Source organism: Sciurus carolinensis, chromosome 1 (genome assembly GCF_902686445.1).
Source record: "Sciurus carolinensis chromosome 1, mSciCar1.2, whole genome shotgun sequence".
NCBI classification, from domain to species: Eukaryota; Metazoa; Chordata; class Mammalia; order Rodentia; family Sciuridae; genus Sciurus; species Sciurus carolinensis.
The window spans coordinates 46,323,425-46,349,289 of NC_062213.1; the positions used below are offsets into that span (position 1 = coordinate 46,323,425).

General features: G+C 34.9%; 1 protein-coding gene across 2 annotated transcripts in view; it reads right to left on the minus strand.

Moving 5' to 3' along the window:
• Slc26a7 (solute carrier family 26 member 7) overlaps positions 1–25,865 on the minus strand; it is a 115,008-nt gene that overhangs the window by 20,083 nt on the left and 69,060 nt on the right. For both annotated transcript variants that reach the window (XM_047557356.1, XM_047557345.1), the window contains exons 8-14: positions 25,287–25,434; positions 22,830–22,943; positions 15,112–15,189; positions 14,052–14,147; positions 6,320–6,426; positions 4,455–4,521; positions 1,544–1,681 (exon numbers count right to left, since the gene is read on the minus strand). In XM_047557356.1, coding sequence (XP_047413312.1) covers positions 1,544–1,681; positions 4,455–4,521; positions 6,320–6,426; positions 14,052–14,147; positions 15,112–15,189; positions 22,830–22,943; positions 25,287–25,434 — 748 coding nt within the window. The remainder of the gene's footprint in view (positions 1–1,543; positions 1,682–4,454; positions 4,522–6,319; positions 6,427–14,051; positions 14,148–15,111; positions 15,190–22,829; positions 22,944–25,286; positions 25,435–25,865) is intronic.

The following is a 25,865-nucleotide window of genomic DNA, read 5'->3' on the forward strand; positions in this document are numbered from 1 at the left end:
TAAAGTTAACCCAAATAAAGAAATTGACCCCAAATGACATTCAACAAGTGTGAACTTTCCTTCCTTTTAAAACTACCTTGTCTAAAATATTCTGTACAGAATTTCAAATAATTTACATAGATACTCCACCTTCAAGGAGGTGGATCCTAACTCCACATTCCTAACCTGAGATCTACAACCAGTGACTTACTCCCCCAGATACAGCATAGAAAGGGTGAAAATAGTGACCTTACAGAGGAGAAATTCAGGCAAACACTATCTAATTCAGGTGATCAAGGTTAATATCAGTAGCAAATAATGTTGACTTTATGTGCTTTTGATAAGATGCAGTAACACACTTTGAGGCTATCGATTACCTCCCCAAAATGCATAATCTCAGTCTTATTCTGAGAAAAACACTGGAAAAATTCTAATAGGAGGGTATTTTATAAACTACTTGGCCAATATTACTCAAACTTTCAAGGTATTTAAAAAAGCAATAGACAAGATGAGCCTAAGGAAGTATGACAACTAAACATAACATGGTATCCCTGATGGAATTCTATAACAACAACAACAACAACAACAAAAGAAGGATATTAGGTAAACTAAGAAGATATAAATAAAACATGGACTTTGGTTATTATATCAATTATATCAGTCAATTATACCAATTTTGTTTTTTCAATAATAACAAATATGTCACAGTAATGCCAAATGTTAATAATAAGGGAAATCACATATGGTGTGGAGTACCTGGATGACTGAGAGACAATACAAACTCAAGGACATAAGAGAAAGAAGATATCATTGTAGTCTTGAGTAGTCAAGAGAAGCTTTGTGAAAAGTACAGTCAATCAAACTGAAAATAGTAGCTAAGAGTGTAAAGTTTTGAGTAGGCCAAGCACTATTCTAAGTGCTTTGCATATTTAATCATCTTGCTTACAGATGAGGAACCTGAAGTACAAAGATTCAGTAACTTGGTTAAAGTTCAACAGCTAGTTAGTGGGAAATCCAGGGAGTTTGCTTTCAAAGTCCAGGCTCTTAATATTGCAGGGAACTTCAGGACTCATATGATGACAGATAGCTCATTTACATTAAATCATACCAATGCACATTTGATTCAATATCTCTGATAAATGACATTACTTATGGAGATAAAGAGAACTGAATTTTATAATAATGTTATCATAGTAATGGCAGTAATTTTTGCTTCTCTGGTCATTTATCATATTATCTCTTTAAGAGTTAGATCTAATGAAAGGTATTTTTATTAGGACCTCAGTAAAAAAGGCCCTTTGAACTAAGTGACTTGTCTTACTTATTCTTGGGATTATAGTATCTGGCACATGTATTCATTAGACATGCACTGAGTAAATGAATGAAAAGACAAGAGAGTGATTACCTGAAGGCTAACTATAAGAACCATCTGAAAAGAATACCATGATATTAGGTTTTGCTGAGGGAGAGGGTTGAAAACACTTTTATAATGTACTATTTTTATATGAGACGTATTTTATTGCCATGAGGTACACTTACCTATAGTATGACTGATCCTACCTACCTTAGTGATATCATCAAGTGGCTGGTTGTTGGCATTTTCCTTTTGTATTATGTTTATTAGATCCATATGAAATTTCTTCACATTCAGAAAAACAAGTGGATTGTTTATTGAGATAATTTTTACCTGCTGCAGGGTTTCCTTTTAAAGAAGAAAAAGGTTCAGAATGCTGAAGTAAATAAAATAGAATAACTATACCCAATAAGTTTAAATCTTTTATCTCCAAATGTCACTCAATTGTAGAAACAATCTACAAAGTAGATTATGCAAAGAATGCTAAGAAGACCCATCTTCCCAAATTACCTCTTCCATCCAATCCATCATTAAAAATTAATGTACTTAACCATAGAGATTTTTCAAAAATGAAAATGTGTTCTAAAAGGTCCACTGTCAATCTTTTGTCTCATAATAACATGAACTTTCCTTTACCTGAAATGTAACTTTATAAGTAATAATCCTAATTGGAAGGAAGAGATAGGGAGTTATTGTCCATCTATAGATTTGCTTTGGGCAGCCTTAGATTATACTGCATTGCAAGGATGTAGCCAAAAGATGCAGAATGGAAGAAGGAAAAGTTTTGACACAAAAGATGTCTGTTTTGGCCATCTGCCCAGGTATAACTGGCTGCATTCAGTGATGAGCAACTGAAACTGTCCTCTCTGAGAAAAATATCTGATTGACAGGATGGTCAATTCTGTGTCATGATAACTCCTTACCAACTAAGCAAAGAATACTCCTTCAGGCTTTAGTGTTCACATGGAAGAGAAGATGCAGAAATTGATCATGCATGCAGGTGGAAAAGAGATGAAAGAGAAAAGATTAGGTATATTCATTTGGACCATTCATTTAACCTCTTTACATTTCCTCATTTTTAAAATTAGATCCATGTTTAAATTAAATAATCTCAAAAGTTTCTAAACAATTTGATTTAACTCTAGCTAACTGAGGAGATTTGCAAAAAATAAGTCAAGAAAACTTAAACTACCAAACTAACTTTTAATCAAGTCAACCTCTTAGAAACCAAAAATAAAACATGAATTCTTAGATTTGTCATAGTTAGTCACCTCACTTCACATGTGATTGTGTCAGTATATTATTTTAAGATAAGATGAAAAAAATATGCACTTGTTAAAGAATGGAGATACTCATTGTCCCAGGAAAGAAATTCTCAATGAAGTTGAATTCACTGAGTCAGAAGAGGTCTCCCAAATCAGGAACCGGTGTTTCACAGGAAGAAAGGTTGGAAAGTGCATGAATGGAACAGGAATAACAGATCATTTTATTTTAAGTTAGCTATTCCATCCACCAGCTCATATTCAAATTTTGCTCAGATTTAGTTTTTTCCCCTCTTTGTATATAAAACATTAAGTAACCAGTGAGGGCATAATATTTAAATTAAATTAAAATTTCCATGTGGTACAGTTATTATTCAGTTGGATGATGAAATTCAAAACAACCAAGGTTTAAGGACATGGAGAAATTTCTAGCATTTTAGTCTTTCTTGCAAATCCCTTCATTCACTTCCCCATATGGTTAACCCTTAAAGAAGGTAAAGCTAAGATAGTTTATTAACCAGTGACTTTCAAGTTGAAAAATAGTCATTCCAATGTTGAATTCTATCTCAAAGCCTAGGACATCAATGCAATTACACATGTAAGGTTGATACACCAAGGACTTCAGGGGTCAGAGTGTTAGAATAGGACTTTGCACAAGCAGTGAATTCTCATGGCCAACTCAAGGGAATAAAAGACAGAGATGATGGAAAAGTTACATCTGGAACACCCTTAAAGGCTCTAAACTCAAATAGTTCTCTGTGAGGCAAATCTTTCCATGCTTATGAAAAGCACAAGCCATTTCCCTGAGTGTCGCGGGAATACTCCTGAAGTTACTTCTACTCCCAGTCTACTTGGAAATACTCTGACATGGGTCCTTCTGGCGGGAGGTCTGTTCTCTTTGTTTCTAGAGGAATCATGAGGTACTGAATGAACAAGTGAATGTAAGAAATAAGAGAGAACACGGGTTCATAAGGAGAACAATTTTTAAAAATTGGCAAAAATAATTCAAGTCAACATTTTCCCCCTTTAAATTGTTTTGTCATTTCTTAGAGCAAAATACTAGCATTCAAACACTATCAATTAACCCTCCTAAGCATAGGCAGGGCAAAAAAATTATGTAGTTTGTTTCTTTAAAAAGGTGTTGCCGGGTGTGGTAGTACAGGCCTGTAATCCCAGTGGCTCCGGAAATTGAGACAGGAGAATAGAGAATTCCAAGCCAGCCTCAGCAAAAGCAAGGCAATTTAGTGAGACCCTGTCTCTAAAAAAATACAAAATAGAGCTGGGGATGTGTCTCAGTGGTCAAGTGTCCTTGTGTTCAATCCCTGGTTCCTCTCCACACACACACACACACACCAAAAAAGTATCTACTGTGCAAAAACCCTATTGGCATTCCAGAACCATTAGACTTAATATTCTTCTACTAACAATGCAATCTCATTGACTAGGTTTTTTAAAAAGCAATACCATGAACCAATTTTGACTTATTCCTATTCCCTTTCTTCCTCTGTCATTTAATCCAGAAAAACTAAGAGTTTGGTCTGATTACTTTATGGAAAAGAGGTTTCCAAATACCTGAACTAATCTGGGCCATTATCCAACTGTGCATTGTAGCTATATGAAATGGCATGATCTTATCTGAATGCTAATCCAAAGAGATTTTCTTTTGTTCTATTGATTTATTGCACATCTACTACCACATATGTGGTGGTCAACATATGTACCATTGGAAATTCACAAAAAATAAAAGTAGGATTATCATGCTTTCAAATGTCAAAATTTTTCACCTTATTATGATGTATTAAAACTATTAAACCCACAAATGTAATAATTTCACAAAGGAAAAAGGAAACTAAACTTACATCATCTGTTTCTGTCTTCACTTTAAATTCCATTTCTTTCATGTTTTTTATACTTAAAGTCTTTGCTCTAAAGTTAAGGCAGATAGAAAATACAACAAGTCATTTCCTGACCACTGCATTAACAATGAAGAAGCAAAAGGATGTCATCTATCTTTACAATTATAAATGGTTTGGATCCTATAACCCATCTTTTCATAAGACAATGGTAAATCTATGTATCTCTGGGATATTCAGGAATAGAGAGTAACAACAGAGGCCATCTAACTAGAGATTAATAAATAAAATTTACCTCATTTGGGTTCCCAGAGCCCCATATCTCCAAGCTGTAAGAGGTGGATTGGTAAAGAATTATAAAAGAGAAAAGGCTAGAAAGCATGCAGTATTTGATAAAATCTTGTTTTTGAAGGAAAGGAAGAAAAGGGGGAATCAATGGCAAAACAGGTCAGATAATAATGAATTGTAGCTACAGATTCTATAAAGATGAAGTCTACAGAGAAGCTATTAACACATTTTTAGGAATATAATATTATACACATTTCAGAAGAAGGATGAGAAGTGAGTAGAAGCATTTTCAGGTAGCTACTGAGAAATCAGAAAGGGAATTAATCAAAATAGAGGAAATGATTTATAGATGTTCAGCAGATATGCAAAAAGATGTGTGTTCCTCAACAAATTATCCAGAATTTTATAGTTACTTAATTTACTTAATTTTACAAATGATTACTGTTGCTATGTGGTTTGTGTCTCACTGGACATTATGTTTCTTCACATAATTAAAAAAAATCTCAAATGAGAGGTGGGGAGGGGTGGGGAGAAGGAAAGATAATGGAATGAAACAAACATCATTACCCTATGTACATGTATGATTACACAAACAGTGTGACTCTACATCATGTACAACCAGAGAAATGAAAAGTTGTATCCCATTTGAGTACAATAAATAAAAAAAAAAAAAATTTAAAAAAATCTCTATGAGACAGTATATGGCTAAGGGACTTATTTATTTTAATATATTTTATGTTTTTGCTATAATTTGGATCTGAAATGTCCTCCAAAGGCTCATGTATTAAATAAAGGCTTGGTTATCAGCCTGTATTGCTATTAGGAGGTGGTGGAAACTTTAAGAGTAGGGTGGAGTTAGGTCATTAGGAGTATGTCCTCAAAGTGGATATTGGGCCAGGTGTGGTGGTACATGCCTATAATCCTAGCGACTTGGGAGATTGAGGCAGGAAGACCACAACTACAAACCCAGCCTCAGCGACTTAGTGAGGTCCTAAAGCAACTCAGCAAGGCCCTGTCTCTAAATAAAAATATTTTAAAAGAGGGTTGGGGATGTGGCTCACTGGTTAAGCACCACTGGGTTCAATCCCTGGTACCAAAAAAAGAGGGGGGCATGAGGGATATTGGACTCCAATCACTTTCTATCTTTCCATTCTAGTCACCATGAAATGTGCAGTTTTGCTCCACCATATTTTCTCCTCTATGATATTCTACCTTCTACAGGTTCAAAGCCATAGGACCAATCAACCATAGATTGAAACCTTTGAAACCATGAGCCAAAATAAACTTCTTCTCCCTTTAATTTCATTTAATCCTAGGTATTTGTTATAGTAATAGAGAGCTCACTAACACATTCTAGTTTATAATGTTGATATTTTTCTTCACTAACACTATTATATATCATATGTATATATATACAACATTTATCAACATAAAACATGTTCTTATCTTTTTGTCTCTAATTCTCTTGTAACAAGTAAAACATGAGATTGTAGTACTAAATGATATACATAAATAAACGTAACAGATAACACCACATACTTTGCTGCTGAGTAAGAACAAACAGCATTTAAATAAGATCTTACCTTGGGAAACGTCCTATCACTATAGCTATGGTACAGACAACACCAAACAGCAGTCCCACATTGGCAGCAAAGCATATCGTAAAGACATATGTACTGACCCATATGCCCTGAAAGAGCAATAGAAAACAGAAAATGTAGGTTCTTTGGTGTTCTCATCTTTTGCATGATTTCTAAATCCCTCTCAATCTTAATCTACAATATTCCTGTGGCCAAACCTCTCTGAAAATATATATCATTTATGAAGTGGTAAACAGAAGCCCAGGAACACAGAAGCAAATTCTGGCTCCACCAGACTCTCAGCAGACTCTTCTTTTCTTTCCAGGCACTCCCAACCCTTAGTTCAATCTCCAAGAATCACTGTATTTAAGATCTCTAAATAGTTGACTGATGCATATGTGGTTAGAAGCATGCAATGATTTCCCATTGCTTCCTCCTTTACTGTAACAATATCACAAGCAACTGTCTGCAGATTTTTGTCATTCCCAACAATATTGTTTTCAAGGATTGCTATTAAAAATTACCAATGTAGTTTATTGTCACATAAGACTTTCAAAGCCTAGTGTTTAAATGGTTGAATCAAGCAACACTGCCAATGCTACTTTTAGACCAACCACTATAAAGATCATTATAATTTTATCTATAAGGGGCCACTTGTTGTAAAAGTTAAAAAAAAAAAAAAGGGTCAACATAGTTCTTGGGAATATTTCAAAACATTGCAGAAACTAGTTCTCTTTTAGATGGAATTTCAAAGTTATTATACCTTTGTCCACTGTTCAAAATTATAATTGCAAGAAGATATTGTCATATATTTGACTTTTCTAAACTTAGTGCTGGAAAAAAAAGTTTAAATCTTTAAAGAAGAATAATTTATGAAATCCAGAAAGTCATATTTCTAAATAAAAAATCCTGCATCTATAAATTCATAAACTAACAAAATTTTCACTCTCTTTAGCCCAAACAACCTCTATCACTTGATTATACATACAATTTTAATTTGATTTCCTTCTATCCCATCATTCACTTCAAAAATTCTACAAAACATAATTTAATTCCAACCACAAATGAAATAGGTAGAAACTACTTTGTAATCTGAAAATAGCATAAGATCTTGGGAGAGGGAAGTTATAGGGTTTTCTTTTTCCCAGAAAAATTTGAAACAAACATTTCTGAAGGTAATTTTTACTTGAAATGATTTTCCTTTGTCTATATTATTTATCCACACTGAGCTTGAATGATTCTCAAAAATAGACTGTTTTGAAAAGCTAACCCTCTGGAAGCAAAATGGAGGGATTTTTATCTTAAAATTCCTTTTACTATTAAAGACACAAGCATTAGTCCAGAGTAAGAAAAAACACATTATAAGATGATTCTCACATTAAACTCCATCTCCTATCCATGACAATGCTGAGTTATGATTTAGTTCATTGGCAACCTGTCATCTCATAGGTTAATACACTGAGATGATCTTCCTTTATTCAGATGAATTGGCAATAATTTGAGTCTTCTATTTGCGTAGTGTTTTTTTTTTCCTTCCTAATGTATTACATTGTACTCAATCATATACAAAATAAGACTGTAAGCTTTTGATCATTCTTCAACTTCCTGTGAGGACTCTGCGTCTTACTCATCCTTGAACGCTAACTGAACCTGAGTGTGACAGAACAAGACCTCACGAAGACTTTAAGAATCCGGTTCCCCCTGGCCAAACTCCAAGATTCAAAACAGCATAGGGAACTAAGGATGCTGGTCCCTGCCACTTAAAAAACCACAGAGCCTGGAGGCCAGGACTCATCAGAGCAACCAAAAATTGTGGTGCCATCTGGTTCTGTTTTTAAAGCATATTTACCCTCCCACAACACCATCTATTACGAGTCAGGCTCTTCAAATGCTTCTTTTTTTCCCAGGGCTACATTTACAACTTTGAAAATGTAACAAATGGAAATTAATAACATAAATCAGTAAATAGTTCTACTGGAATCTGTCTCAACAGTTTTCTGTAACAATTCCTGTTTAAGACTCAAATGTTGATTATCACAGTTAATATATATTGATTAGCTCTTGGGCCCCTATTTTTTTTTTAATCATTTGAAAAAAAAATAATCTGAAACTCACAAGCCTCAAACACAAACAAACTCCCAGATTAAGCTTAAATAGAGAAGGCATAAAATCATGCTTCTAATAGAAAATCCATTAGTGTAAAGCACAGTTTAACAGTGAATGGATCAACTCACCTTTCCCTGACCTATCTGTTTTATTATCTGTTTTGGTGACAGATCCATACCATTAACTTTCTATAGATCTGTTCAGTTATTCAAACTCTGTTCTGAGTCCCTGAGTAAAACCTCCATTTATAGTCTTTATTACTTCAAAGAGGGTTCTGACCTACAACTCAAAATAGAATCAATATTTTAAAAAATTGAAGAAATAAAAATGTTTTTGATTTTTCATGTGATGACTATTTACCTGATTTTTAGCCTTTAAACCTTCAAATTATTTTACACACATACACACACACACACACACACATACACACACACACACACAAACACACACATACACACACAGAGAAAGAGAGAGACAATCTTTGGTAATTTTTCTTCCATGATAGTGTAGGCATTGTCTATTTATTGAATAATCTAGATATGTTATGTTTACTGAGTAATACAGCCTAAATCCACAAAAGTCTAGGTAATATTTTTTGCTCCAAATATTATATCAACCTTATATCCCAATAATCCATGACTTTCTGCTGATGAATTCCTTAGCAGCTAAGAAATACTCATCTATTATCAAGTTAACCTAGTGTCCCATTGAATCATCATGTGCAGGTTATATCCACGTCAATTTTCTCAATTTCACTCCTTGCCCATACCACATGTCCTCACTCTAACTTTTCAATAATCATGTCCAAGCAGTAGATTACCAACTTCAAGCTCTTAAACCATTTTCCAAATTATTATAAAACACCTTCAAAGACAACATATTCAAATGCAAATGCATTAACTTCATCTCCAAATCTACCCTTCCTCCAATTTCTCCTTCAGTTAGAACAGTAATATTCTTCAATAGACTCTCTTCTTTCATCTACTGGTTAAATCATTTCCCAAGTCCTATCAATTATCAATCAAAAATATCTGAAACCACACCCTTTTTTCAGTTCATTGATGATACCTGGATTTATAACTTACTGTGCCTTCCCTAGACCGACTGACAACTCCAATTATCCTTCTGTTTTTGTTATCTGCTTTATAAACCATTTGCCATACTGCTGCCAAATTACCTAAGTACAGATTTGGATATCATATTTAGATAGTATATTAAAGATTTATGTACTCTACTCCCTTAAATTAAATAAAGAAAAAAAGAACATAAAATGGATATATGAAGGAAAAACATCAACTTCAATGAAAAAAGAATATGGTCACAATCCTTAATAACAAAATAAGACACAGATCTGCCAAATATTGTGAAAACTGGATGATAATCAGTGAGGACATTAGAAGGCAACATTTTTTTCTGAGTTCAACCAATTTTACATTTTTGCCTAATCACTGGAATCCTGAGAATCCTATGCAATAATCTTGATAAGAGCTTCAAGAAACAAGAGCATCTAAGCTCTACAGTGAAGGTTGAGCCACCAGAGAAGCAGGAAGTGTATCCATGAAGATTTGTGTGATACTGTAAAACTGCATTGGAAGAATCACAATCTAGCCATTGTATCACAACCTAGTTTCCTGATCAAAGAAGACTATTAGAGATGAAGCAACATGGAAAATGAAATGAAGATAAGTGTCAGGTCACAAGAGAAACTGTGTTTTCTGAGACTCTGCTTCAACTGGGGACACGTATTGAGATGACATGCCTAAAATTATAACTTCAAATTGCTTCAGCTGACTTCCTATCTCCTGCCATCCCCAGATTATTTTTCAGTAAATAGTTAAGTTCACTAAAAAAAAAAAAAAAAAAAAAAAAAAAGACATATTCCTAAACTAATCAAGGGATCTACTTATAGAAAAGAGAAAATGAAAAAATAAAAACACAAAATGGAGACAAAGGATAGGTTTGAACATGTAATCTGAATCTCAGGAAGAAACTTTCAAAAGGATATGAAATATTAAAGAAATATTTTACTTAACAAAGAGAAAAACTGAAGGAAATTTAAAAAAAGCAAGCCAGAAGAATTTAGGAAATAAGTTGAGTAGAAATAAAAATATTACCAATATAAAAAAATATTTAAAACTAGAAAACAGAATAATCACAACTAAAAATTCATAATCAGAATACAAGAAATAAAGAAATCATATCCAGGAAAAAAAAAAAAACAAAAGTGTCATGGGAAAATACAGAGACATTAAAAAAAGTCAAAGCAAAATTAACAAATACAAAATTTGTTAATTGGGCAGAACAAATAAATTTGAAAAAAAATATTCAAAGATACATGAAAAGAAAAACTTTATAAATAACTTTTGATTCTGAGATCAAAAAGACACATAATGCTCAGAAATTTGAGATTTCCTTTTGATTCTGAGATCAAAAAATATGTGATGCTCCTACAAATGTGATACTGGAGCATTAACCACAGAAATATTCTGATAACATCACCAAATTTTGTGAGTAGGAAGAATGAACTGCATTGTGCATTCATTTAGAAAAAACAAAGTTGCATAAAATAACAAAATATCATGTTTACTTCTGATTTCTCTACCTTATCCTTCAGTGTCTAAAGATAATGCCATGTCTAAAACGTTCTGAAAGAAAACATTTTAGACTCAGCCAAAAACTACATTTTAGTAATTTTTAAAAAGGTCAGTATTTTCAAAATGAAATAACTTAGAATATAAAACACATGAGCCCTTTTTGGAAAACTACTTAGTGATGACATACAGAAAATAAAGAGATGAAATGAAAAACTTGGAAATAAGAACCTATATTTTTTAAAGACAAAAGATAACCAATTTATGCTTTTAAACAATAAAATTCTATGTTTTCTGTAACTCAATCAATGATGTCTTCTTCCATTGATGTTCCTAACCAGAGACATACATGTCATTCTGGACAGATCTACTTTATAGGATGAATTAGTGGTAAAGAATAACTATTCAATCTCTTAAATATTTTTCAAACCTATTTTGTCCTCTTGAATTTCACTGTGTCAGCCTTGGTCTAGGCCTTCCTCATTTGCCTGAATTACTAGAGCAGTGCTCTAATTGTGATATACTCCTTCAGTTTGATTCATCTTCCTAAAATTACTCAAGAGATCTTTCTAATACATAAATCTTATTAATCTTATTTCTACTTTGCCTTTCTGTGATGCTTAACTGTCTCTAGAATGAAATCTAATCTTTTCAAAAGTGGTCTTTCACAATCCAACTCATTCTTAATGTTTCTGACCTCATCTGTCACTACATGCATCTTCGCACTGTATGTTCCACCTATGCTGAACATCTTGGTACTGAGAGCCCAAACATGCTCACAGTGTCTGTATCTTTGCATAGATTTATCTCTTTTCTCTTCCCCAGATAAATGGACTCATTCTTCAATTTCCCACCTAGAAATCACTTCTGAAAAGAAGTCTTCTCTGATATCTCCCCTCTCCTGACAAGTCCCCTTCTAAGTGATTAATAAGCTCCTTAAAAATACCTTTCTCACAGGGTTATCAAGTAGCTTGTTGAATAAGTTTGCATCTTCTTATTTATTTTTCCCCATGGGTTATTTCACATAAACCACCTTTTAAAAAAAGATGTCATCAAATAGAGCACTAATTTCCAGAATATATAAAGAACTCAAAAAACTCTACACCAATAATACAAATAACCCAATCAAGAAATGGGCTAAGGAAATGAACAGACACTTCACAGAAGAAGATCTACAATCAACAGATATATGAAAAAATGTTCAACATCTCTAGTAATAAGAGAAATGCAAATCAAAACTACCCTAAGATTCCATCTCACCCCAATTAGAATGGCGATTATCAAGAATTCAAGCAACAATACGTGTTGGCGAGGATGTGGGGAAAAAGATACACTCATACATTGCTGGTGGGGTTGCAAATTAGTGCAGCCACTCTGGAAAGCAGTGTGGAGATTCCTCAGAAAGCTTGGAATGGAACCACTATTTGACCCAGCTATCCCACTCCTTGGCCTATACCCAAAGGACTTAAAATCAGCATACTACAGTGATGCAGCCACATCAATGTTCATAGCTGCTCAATTGACAATTGCCAGATTGTGGAACCAACCTAGATGCCCTTCAAATGATGAATGGATAAAGAAACTGTGGTATATATATATATATATATATATATATATATATATATATACAATGGAATATTACTCAGCCATAAAGAATAACAAAGTTATGGCATTTGCAGGCAAATGGATGAAATTGGAGAATATCATGCTAAGTGAGATAAGCTAATCTCAAAAACCAAAGGACGAATGATCTCGCTGATAAGTGGATGATGATACATAATGGGGGGTGGGAGGGAGGCAAGAATGGAGGAAGGAGGAAATGTATAGTGGGAAAAGAGGGGTGGGTGGGGTGGGGGGAAGGAAAAAATAACAGAATGAATCAAACACCATTACCTTATGTAAATGTATGATTACACAAATGGTATGCCTCTACTTCATGTACAGAGAAACAAGATGTATCCCATTTGTTTATAATAAAAATAAATTTTAAAAAAAAGTCATGATCCTCCCTCAGCCTGGTTAATTGTCTTCTTGGCCTATAGTCTCCATTCATATTTCAGCTCTAATGTGCGAGTCTTTCATATTAACCAGCACAAATGAATGCTTCTGCCTCTACTTTTCCCCTGCAACAAGCTTTCACAGATGTTTCTGTGTCTCCTTCCTGAACAATAAGCATCTGGAAAAGACAGGTAGTTCCTTACTCATCAGTACATTGCTCATGGCACTCAGCATCAAACTTTGGTAGAATGTCAGTAATACTGAGCCTCAGGAGGTGTATTATGAAAGTAGGTATGAGAAAAATCAATCCCCAAAGATTCACAGAACAAAAAAAAACTGAAGGAGAGGAAATACATAGATTATTACTTTTCAATATGATCAATACCATAATAGAGCTAAACAGAAGAGTACTCATGAATTACTTCACCAATAGGGAGAGGATTTGGATGCTCACATACAGACATGTTTCTCTAGAATGTAAGCATGCTAAACACTTCTGTTAGTAGAAACCACCCTTGGTCACTCTTCAGAATAATTTAATCTGTTCTCAGCAGTACCCTATTAGCTTAACACTCCCCTCATTGTAACTCATTCAAGATATTCATGTATTTAGAATGAATGTGATCACCATAAAGCCATTTGTCCTACATCCACAGAGCATACATTCATAGCAATTAATGCTGGTTTTACGTACACATTATAAACCATCATATTTCTATTGGTGTGTATTTTCTTGATGAGCCTAGTTTCCAGAATCAATTCATAAAGTAAACTGGACATCCCCAATCCACTCAAATTAGTCAGCATTTCTTTAAAAGTTCACAGACTACACACAGATCTGACAAAATTCCATTTCTATCTCTTATGAAAACAATTTATATTTTAGTGCTTTTATAAGGTTTTGAAAACAATAACTGGTAGTTTATAAAGTACACAAGTCTTAAAAGCCTAAATCTGTTTTCTGCAAATAAAACTATTAAAGCTTATTTGGTAATGTGCTTAAACCAAACAGGAAAATTCAGGGTCAAATTTCTACTTACCCAATCGATTTTATCCACATTCCAATATTTTTTTAAATCCCGGAACTGTATTAGCATTCCCTTCAGCCCCACAACAATAATGCTTGCAAGAACACACTGCAAACAAAAATAAGCCGGTACAAAACAAGAAAAAGATTTTAATCAGAAATTAAAAGCACCATAGTATTTTTCTTTGTTTTTAAGAGAACACCCTATAGAGAAACAGTCACCAATTAGAAGACTAAAGTAATGTTTGTTTTGATTAGAACTAACTTATTATTATGCTTTAGAAATATAATATTAATTCTAGGAAATCACAGGACAAACACTTCTGCAATTCCAAATCCTAAGATAGAAAAGAAGGAAGGAAAAGCAGTGAATGACAAGGGTGAATAGTATATCCCCTTACAATTATACATTGTCTTTTGCTTGAAATGTGTTTGTTGCAAAAATATTACATATTTGTATTATTCATTTCTTGACAATTGTATTGAATCTCAATTATTTGGTTTTGCCAGAGGATGTTTATAACTTTTTTAAAAAGGGAACTTGATTATTGGAAGATCATTCCATGGAAACGATAATGAAGACTTAGAGCAACAAAAGGGTGGAGACTGGCTCTTTTTAGCCCAGCTTCTTAACTTGAGTCACTTTGGTGCCTCAGGCTTATAAAGAGCAAGATGAACGACTGGTTCTAATGTTCTGAGCCACTTAGTATAAAGGATGTATTAAGGGTGGAAGGATGTTTTCTATATCCTTCTTCCTTGCCCCAGCACACATATTTTTTAACAAATTTCTTATAAAATTCTTCCAAAGTCTACTTTTTTACAACAGAGTATTTCTAGTTCCACCCTCCAGATAAGCACAAAAGAACTAGTTCCAGAGTGCCATTTTCATACGTGAGCCAAAGATGATCTGCCTAGTCAAATGTGGTGTCTTTCCACCCCTCCCCACCATTTAACCTTTACTTATGTGAGATGATTTTCAGACTTAGGATATTGATTTTATTCTTCCAAGAAATTTTATTCACAGTGATTCTCATTAAAAGTAAAAGGTAGAGAGTGAAAAAACATAATGGTACCATGGGCAGCCAGTACAACAAAGGTCCAATCGCATAGATGACTATGAGGATGAAAATGCAAGATATTAGACAGGCCACCTGTAAAACACAAGACAGAAAAGAAAAGAAATTATTGAAGTGTTTTTTTATTATTCCAAAGTTGGGGGTGGAAGGGTGGGGGTGGCAAATTCTTAGTTCATCTTGATTAGAAGACACAAAATGTTGGCCCATCACTGTTAAATTGCATAGACTGTCATTATCTATGTTTTGCAGCTGAAGGAAGCCAAACATGACAGCTGACAAACTGGTGCAATCAAATTAAGTCAGTGATGAGAGAAAAGCAATTCCAGACAAAGAAATAGGACACCATCAACATTTATCGCTCATCACAGCAGTGGCTTGTTGCTGTGGAATAGCAAAAGTGACATTCCAGAAAAAGACCTTTAGCCCACTGTTGTTTAGCCCGACTCCCCTCCTTACTTCATAGAGGGTTGTGTAAATAACTACTGAAAACGCAGCTTAGGGTTTTTCTGTACTGATGACAGATTTCTACTGAAACACTTTCTCCTGGAGTTCTTGGTTAGTAGGTTTCTAGTTATTAAGTGGTTATGAGAGATTATAGGAGCAGTGAAACAGATCCAATCTTACTAATCCTGAAATGTCAACAGTATCATATTCTAACCCATCCAGCCTGCTGACAAAAGGCAATTCAGAGCACCTGACTCCCGGAACTGAGCTCTGTTGGAGGGAGAACCTGACTTCACAAGGGTAGGTCTTCATGACTTCCTAAAAACACTCGGTCACACCGTCATGCTAACAGGATCAGAGACTCTCGTAGAGCACAGAGATGTCTAGAACATCATTATGGAGACATCAAGGGAATTTGGACTTATCAGAATGGCTTAAATTAAAAATAATTGATTTTAAGAGCTGGCAGGGACTTAGAGTCACTGGAGGTCTCCGGCATTGCTGGTGGAGTGCAATATGATACAGTCACTTTGAAAGCAGTTTGGCAGTTCCTTATGACCTTATGCATATGCATAACCATAGACCCAAGGCTGCTTAAGAGAAATGAAAGCATATGCCCACATGAATGTCCATATATAAATATTTATAGAAGCCTTGCTCATAAACACCATAATATGTAAACAACTGCAATGTCCACCTTTGATGAAATTGTGGCATCCATATGATGGAGTACTACTTAGTATTAAAAAGAACATGAATGAGATTCAAAACCATTAAGCTGGAGAAAGAAGTTAGACAAAAAAGACGATAAGATATATGCATATATGTTAATGTCACAGTGAAACCCACTAATTTGTATAATTAATATGTTCTAATGATTATAATAATAAAAAACTTAATGTTAAGTAAATAACAAAAATGCTATAAGATTCTATATCTAGGACATTCTTCAGAAAAGAAAAATTATAGAATGCCAAGGTTGGGTGGAAGCAGAGAATTAACTATGAAAGGACATGAGAAAATTCTTTGGAGTGATGAAAGTATTACATATCTTGATTGTATTTGTGGTTATACAACATATTTTTCTAAATGAAATTAGCTTTATAACTAAAAAGGATGAATTTTATTATGTCTAAGTGTACCTATAAACCTGATTTGGAGAAGAGATCTGTAATAACTTCTTGCACACATGTGTGCACACCCAGAGTTGGTATAGCCTCAGTTCTTGCCTGAACCTGGTGCTTTTAAAGGGTATATGTGGTGGGGCATAAGGGGGTGGGGGTGGGAGCACCTCCAATTATTCAGCTAAGCAACACTCAAACAGACCTTAGAACAGGCCTGCTCTCCATGGTGGCAGAGGCTAAGGAAGTTTGTCCCATCATATTTAACAGAACTCCTCACTAACATCACAGTTAGTGTGAAGGGGAAAAATAATAATTCTTACATAGTTTGAAAAAATCATTAGGCTTTAAATTATTGTCCATAAAAGAGATTATATAGTATACCAAACTGACCATTTAGGAATAATTGGTGGTTTTATGTGGTAAGAATTTCTTAAATAAATATGATGCCTGTAATTCCTCTGGCCTGGAAAGATCTAGGTGTTAAACTGCAGACCACGAGATCCAATCAGAAAGCAGTTAAATGATTGAGTAAATCCATGTTCTTATAGAAAGAAAACAACACTAACTACTAAGGTTTGTTTCAAGATGCAAAACAAGGACATGAATCCTTTTTGTCGGACTTTTTACTCATACGCTTACCATGTACCTGAAAGCAAAACCTTCATTCTTAGGAGCTGGAATGAACTTAAGCTGGAGTCAAATTCCTTGGACGATCTGAAGCAGAGGGGCAACAAGACTTTCCAAAGGTCATAGAGATAGGGAGTTAAAGAAGCCCATGGGCAATGTAAATGTTTATGAATTGGGTCCCTAAAAGTTGACTGCTTTTTTTTTTTTTACCCCCTTGAGACTCGCTTTTTAACTCCAACATATACACATTAATGACCAACAATAAAATATATATAAGTAATTATTTACAGGAGATTAATTTCCTCATTTTCAAGTGATGGCCTAATTTAGCACAACCCTATATATTGGGAATTTTTCTGTCTCCTGCCAATAAGAGTTGATAATGGGACTCTGTGTTCAGTGGGAAGGTGGGGACACTGCCCAGCACAAAATGGGATTGAGATTAAAAAACTTTAGAATATGGGCAAAATCATTTTTTCCCTCTCTCTCCTTAAAAAAATAACATGCCAGTTCAAAAACAGAAGGTTAGGTGACAATCTTATTTTTAATAGTATTAAATGTTGATAATAATCCTAATTCTATCAACACACACAAGTATCAAGTGATTTCTAAAGATTTGTCTACTTTTGTGTTTTGCTTTACTATATTAATAGCTTGTCTTGTCTCCTTGAATCATAGTAGGACATGCAGCATAGTGCTAATTTTAAACATCGGATCTGATTGTAAAGTGGTGCATTTGACACCCAGCATTAATAATAGAGAGTTTGCAAACACATAGTGCCCTGCAGCTTTATGCAGTGGTGTTCAAATTGATGCAGCAGTTCTCTCAAGTTTCTGCTTTTAACAACAAGCTAAGATTTGCAAACCCACATGTTGAGTAAAAACCCAAATGTATTATATATTTTAGACGTGTATATATTTATACTACAATATACTAAACTTTTATAGAACTTACGACCTAAATAATTCTACTTAAAAACAATGAAACACAACTACATTTAAGTTCTTCTCTAAATAATATTTAACTTTCTATTATTTTAATCTTCAAAAGCAAACAAAACCTAAGTAGTACCTTCTTAATAAGTTTCAAATAGACCCAGACTGTAATTAGTAAAGATAAGCATTCACACCCTTAGTTATCCAACTAATGTCCAGGTATTACTCTTCCATTCTCCATGTCATACTAAATGTCCAAAGATTTTTTTGTTTTAAAATTATTACTAGTCATATTTAAGAGTTAATTCTGCATAGAAGTTAGTGAAATAAAATCTCTATCTTCTTTTCATTCTTAAATAACATATATGTTACTTACAAAGAAAACTCTATAAGCATTAGCATTATTCTTAATCATACATAAATTTGGCAGGAGGAAGAGGACAGTCCAGTCAAACAATACAAATAGGTGGAGAGCTCACTGCATGCACAGTTTTGGGGAAAATAATGGAATGCGAAAGAGATAGGGAAAAAAAGGATGGCAGAAAGAAAGAAAAGGCAGGGCATTGGGTAACGAAGGCTAGATTAAGAAGGCGATCAAGAAGATGCAAGCAATGAGCCAAATTTTGAAAGAATAAAGGAATATCGTTTGGCAAATTAGAACCCAGAGGCAATCCCAGCGTTGCAGAACAACACGCCAGCTGTTGTTTTCAGTTGTGGCTGCGCTGCCTCTGCAGCAGATGCTGTCTGGCATCCCTCGTGGTTCCCCGATGCCTCCCAAAGTCCCTGAAGAGCACTCGTGTATCTCTTCTGTTGGAAGTGAAGAGAAGCGTGCAGGGGAGAGAGCCAGGGGACGCCGAGCCCCCTCCATAGTTAGCATTCTTCAGAGGAAAGGAGGGGAGGAAGAAATGTAGCATTCATTTGTGCTATTAGTTCACGCAGTACCAAGATTTTCTTACTCTGCTAATGGCCTTTCTTAGATGCACATGCTTTGGATGTCACATCTAAAGAGGATCACTTTAAAAAGGGTTTCTACGTGTGGGGAATAAAAATGTGTCCAGGCCTTTAACCACAGCACTTGGTATTAAATGATCAGCATGTTTTGTTATTCCTATTCAAACTTTTAAATTTGACTTTCTAAAGCATTAAAAGTTTTCCCCTCTACTTATTTGGATATAAGGGCCTGAATTCCCTGACCAATAGAACTCTTGAACATTTAAAATTAAGATATGCTGCAAAGGTAAAATACATGCCAGACTCCTAAGCCTTAGAACAGAAGGAAAAGAATATAAAAATATTGTTAATAATTTCTAGATTACTATTATTATTATAGATTATTATTATAGAGTCCAGGTTAAATTATATTTTTACTTGACTGGGTAAATTAAGTTATAGTATTAATATTTTAAATTTCATCAGCTTCTTATACTTTTTAATGCGTGACTGCTAGGTAATTTAAATTACCTAAATAACTCATATGTTTCTAATGAAGAAGAGTACTTCTCTAAAATATATGACTTGCATTTAAAAACCTATGCAAAGCCTTTTCTGCATTCTAAGCAAGAAGCAATATGATCATATTTGCATTTTAAAATGACTGCGATGTTTCTGAATAAAATCAGTTAGTAAATCAATTGACAAATATAACATGGCTATCACTAGTTATCATTAGCCTAAAAGTTGAAAGGCATTAAAGTCTTCTAGGATAGTTTACTGTTTACAAATCTAGTCCCTAAGAGAGTCACAGCCAATTAAGGGACTATTTTATGAGATCATGTCACAAAGAAAAATGTTTCCACAAATAGCCCATTTTGAACTAAACTTTTTAAGATTTGGCTTGTCTAGATCTTTCTTAAAAACATGTCAGTTATCAGTCATACCCACATAAACTTAACAGTTGCAATGTTAAAGGTCTGAAATGACGGCCATGGGAAAGTATTCTCAATTTGGATATATTCTTTCCCTATGCAATTTAATGGGAATTATTAAAAAGATCAGTGACAATCTCACAAGCAGAGAATCATAAAAAATATTCTACTAATAAGCTTTGTTTCCCTTGAACTGATGTTTCGTTATTTTTTTTTCATTTCTTTTGAAGTTTGATGTATACCACGTGGGGGGGGGGATCTCTATTAAATAAAAATTGCTTAGAAAGGTTCTCTTTTCTAATCATTCAAATATGTGGCCTCAAGAACAGAGAAGAGAAAGGGCATCTTTCTATTCCTGCCCTATTAATCAAATTTATGCTCAATTCCTATTTGAAAATAAGTGCAAACTTTCCCAGAGTACTCTTCTTCTTAGACATTTGATGTTGAAAGTTACAAAGATTAATCAGAGGGTTTTCTGGTTACTAAAATAGTAATTAGAAAAGTATGGTAAATGCCTAAGGAGATCCCAGAGAGGGCACACATTCAAGGTGGAAACAACTCTGGGGTTCTATTTCAACCTTTTCTGTTCATGTGACAAATGAGAAAGCTAACTTGGTCAAGATCCCTCAGCCAGCTGAAGGGGCAACTAGGGTCAGAAAAGCATCTTGCTGCATCCCAACCAAACCAGGACATTTTTATATTTAATAATAAGTTTTAAAAAAAATGTTCTGAAAATCTCATTACTTTAAAAATAATAAAATTGGTGATAGTCATTAACACTTAAAGAGCATTTTTTTTATTTGGTGCTTGGGCATTGCACTAACTAAGCATATGCTAACTCATTTAATCTTTATAATATTGCAATTTTATTTGAACAGATGAGACCAAGTAAGCAAGAGAATTTGAGTTACTTGTGCAAAGTCACCTAACGGTGCATGGTGGAGCCAGGCTACAAGTCCAAGCTCTGGAACTCATGTCTTAACCACCCGTGATGTTTATTGATCCTGAACATGAAAAAAAGAAACAATATACTCACATTCAATATTCAGTCCTTGGAGTAAAGGATGACTTTTAAGTACACTACAAAGTTAAGCATTCGAATTTAGATCACAAATATTTGAAAGTACAGTTTGCAAAAATATTAGTGCCAACATACAATGAAATTATACTTGAAATTGTTGTGTAAAATCCATCGAATGGCCAGGCACGGTGGCACACACCTATAATCCCAGTGGCTCGGGAGCACGGGCAGGCGAATCAAGAGTTCAAAGGCAACCTCAGCAACAGTGAGGCACTAAGCAACTCAGTGAGATCGTCTCTAATTAAAAAATACAAAATAGGGCTGGAGGCATGGTCAAGTTTTGGTGAGTTCAATCCCAATTACCAAAAACAAACAAACAAACAACAAAAAAAATCCATCAAATGACTTGATATCCTGCAAACCAAGCTTGCATGAGGAGTTCACTTCTTAGCTGATGAATTGTGGCAATTATTTGTCAACTGAATGAATGCATTCAGAACTGGTTGCTGCTTCCCATCTGCTCCAAAGAATGTTTTATTAGTTTTACGTCATGTTTTAATATCTGTTTATGTATATATTTCTTGTCACTTTGCTTCAAGGTCAAGAACCCTATGCTTTTCAAATTTGTTGTTCTACAGTCTAAAGAAAGCATTCAATGTAGAACAGACCTCCGAAAACTGAATTACCAATGAATTATTTTATAAATCCTCATTCAATTCCTATTTCAAACACCAAGAGTTTTATTAATGATTAACTGTTTTTACTGATGTCTTATATTAAGATACACATGAATTTTCTTGTATGAAACAGTGGTTAAGACAAACAAGGCTTGGAGTGTGTTTATCTGTGTTCAAATCCCTGCTCTGCCACTCACTAACTGTGACAGGGTAAATTACTTCAATCCCCCTTTACTCAACATTCTCATTTAGAAACTGAGAACAATAGTTACACCTCCTTCACAGGATTGCCTAAAGGATTAAAATGAGTCCATTTACATAAAACATGACATGCAATGCCTGGCACACAACCCCTTACTGTTTCCACCAACACCATTATCAGTGACAACAGCGTCACCTTCCCCATCATCATCATCCTCTTGACAGCACCCAGCAGATGCCTGGTATATGCTAGGCTCCTGATAAATGTCAAACTACTTTAAGTTTAAAAAAAAAAAAAAAAAAAAAAAAAAAGTAACAATCCATTATCTTAAAGTATTCACAGACTTCTGTGCCACATTTACACACTTGTGTATCTCTACACATAGAAATTCCAACTTCAAAGCATTCGTTTGCTGTAATGGATTAGATTTTAGATTTTATTTAAAGGAAGTGAATAATATTAAAAAAAAAAAAAAAAAAAAAAAAAAAAAGGTCACCTCACCTTTTTAGATGGAAGGGAAAAGAAAATCGGAGGGACCGCTAGAGGGAGCTTTGGTTTCACAGGTTGCTAACAATAAAGCTGCCATTTGTACCGAGTTTTTCAATTTATTGAAGCGCTTAGCCTTGGGAAAGGCTGGTCATAGAAAAAAAGGAGAGAAAGACTTTCCTGAGGTCAATTAGAAAAAACTGGAGAAGTGGAAGTACTCTCAGGACTTTACAGAGACTTTCATTCCCACTGTCTAAGGATGGAAGTGGAGGCCCAGCAGTTCCGTGGTTACTGTTCTTTTGTTCTTTGGTCCCTGGTGACTGGTGACCTTACCTGTGTCTTTGCCCCTGTGCTGTACAGGCCAGCAGTTCTCCCCATGGCAGCAGCGCTTGGTATGCAGAAGAAAAATGAAGGAATCACATTGCTGAGGCCATGGGCCAAAAATTCCTGCAAGATTGAAAACGGGAGAACGTGTGCACTCTTAATCAAATGGACTTGTAGAGACCACGGGTACAATTGTCAGAGAATAAAGTCTGTTAGTATTCAATTTCTATTGTCCCCACAAGTTGGGATTTAACAATTATAATAAAAATAGCTAACATTTATTGAGTGCTTACAATGAGCCAGAAACTGTTCTAAGCACTTTACTCATTCAATCCCATAACAACCCTATAAGGAAACACTATTTATTTATTCTCTCTGTTGCCAGATTCTCCTCTTTTAAGTCACTACAATGGGGCTTTTATTCCTACCAGTTCACCAGTGACCTCCATAATGCTAAACCCAATGGTTAATTTTTACCTTACCTGGCCTAAAACTTGAGCATTTGATACAGTTACTAGCTTCTTCCTCCTTAAAGCCACTTTTACTTAGCTTCTAGGACCTTATGCTTTCTGATTTCCTCCTACCTCTCTGGTCATTCCTTCACAATTTTCATTGTGGTCCCTCCTATCTAACCAATTGCAAATACTGGATCATTTCATTTCTATTCTCTTCAGCTTTATCTTAGCTAAAAAAGAAAAGAGAAGAAAAGAAAGAATGAAAGGAAGGAAGGAAGAAAGGAAGGAAGGAAAAAAGGAAAGGAAGGTAGGAAAAAAGGAAAGGAAGAAAGGAAGGAAAAAAAAGGAAGGAAGGAAAAAAGAAAGAAAACAGTACACAAAGGCAATTCCCAAATTTAGACCTTCAATCACTCTTCTGAACTTCAGATTTCTATAGCCAAATTGCTTGCTATTCAGCATCACCATTTAATGATTAACGAGTTTATCAACCTTACTAACTAGAGGACAGATTTCTGCCACCTCAACTAGATCCTCCCAAGTTCTTCCCCATCTTAAATTTGAAATGCTTAGTCCCAAAGCTTTGGAGTTATTCGAGACTCCACACCACTTCTTTCCCCAGATGGCGTGTGGATGCCATTGAAAATCCTTACGCTTTCATCTCCTTCATCATTACATCCTGGTCTGAGTCATCACATCTCACCTGGATTATTACAAAGGCCTCCTAACACTTGACTTGCATGTTTTTGTTGTCAGTAAACGCAGACAAATATTCCTGCCTTCAAAGATCTGTGGTTCTACTGAGGGAATGCTAACAGCAAACAAGACAAATATGGAAAGTCAAGCAGTGGAGACCATGGGAAATTTGGAGTTTAAGAGTTCAGATGACCAAAGGAGCCTTCCTTCAGAGAGAAACATTAGGATAAAGGAGTTGTGGCAGATATCTGGAGAAATAACATTCCTGAAAAAGGGAAGACAAATGCAAATGTCCTAAACTGGAAGTTTGGCCAGAGGGTTCAAGGAAAATGTAGATGGTTATCTGTGGCTAGAACATAGTATAAAAGAGGCATGAGAGCAGAGAGAATATGAGATAGTATCAGGTCACGTACTACTGTGTATGCCATGGTAAGAAGGCTTTTACCCAAGCATCATGGGAAGTCATAAGGAAATTCCAAGTAGAGGAAAGACATGTCTATGTTGTCTGCCAATGTATCCCTCACACCTAGACTAGTACCTGGCACACAGCTGGGTCAATATACAACAGTAGAATGAATAAATCTACTTTTCTAAACATTAGAAAACTGGGACACAGGAGTAAGGTCACCTAATGTCAGAAGTGGGATTTATACACAGGTAGTCCAGCTTCCATAGCCACTATACCCCGATTCTTTTCTAATCTGTGCAGCTCTGTAGGGCCACAAGACTTGAAGCAATTCACTGTCAGAAATATATTCAGAAATATAACCAACCTTCATCCTTTGGTGCTCTTAGAAAAGAGCCTTGCACTTCACTCTTTTACCAAGAACAATACCAATGGTGGACTTTGAAATTCAATTCTTAAAAGTTAATATACAGTGATAAATACACTTGGATTCTCTGCTAAAATTAAATGATAGAGATAGAGAACATCAAGGTGTCTTTCTCTCTTCAAAAAAGTATTTTTAAGTCAGTCATAGTGGCGCACACCTGTAAACTCTGCAACTCGGGAGACTTGAAACTAGAGGATAACAAGTTTATCAAGGCTCTCAACAGCTTAAAAAAGTGAAACCCATCTCAAAAAGTGCCCCTGGATTCAATCCTCAGTATATAAAATATATAAATACATATATATATAAATATGTATATTTAACCATGAAAGCCAGATTTTCAGCTTTCTATGATTGACAGATTATTCTTCCTTTTCCTACCATTCATGTTATACATTTAGGGAGGTTATATTTCTCATAAGTTCAACATTTTCAGGATCTGAGAGTGCATAGAACAATGGTGCAATAGGGCTGGGGATACACTCCACCTGATTGTCATCGACTGAATATTTGAATTTTTTGGCAGATCCTTGAGCCAGGGCCAGTGAGGCCGCATAGCCTACAAGTGCCACTCCGAAAGCTTCAGTGATCACTGCAGAGAGGATGTTCATTGGAGGAACTCTAGGTGGAGGAATTCTGTGGAAAGAAAGCACAAATTGAAGTCACCAACCTTCATGTAATTTCTATATCAACTTGCAATGAATGCCAACTGCAGTCATGACTGAAGTTGACATAAAATAAGTAAAATATCCATGAGAAAACCAAGTAGTCTCACACTTAGAAGCCCTTGCTTTCAACATTATTTAGTAGAAAAACAAAATTGTTAGGAATACCACAGGGTCAGTTCCATGCATCTAACTGGCATTTACACCCAAGGAATTCAGGTTACACCACAGAAACTAACTCAACAAAAATTTCCCGTATCAGAAACAAAAGCAATTCTGGAATGTTCTTTCATCCAAACCTTTCCAAATATTTATTTGACTGGCTTGGAGACTGTATTTCCTCCCTTGAATACTCCAGTATTGTATGCAAACACTAGTTTATTGCAAACTACGATTCTTGGG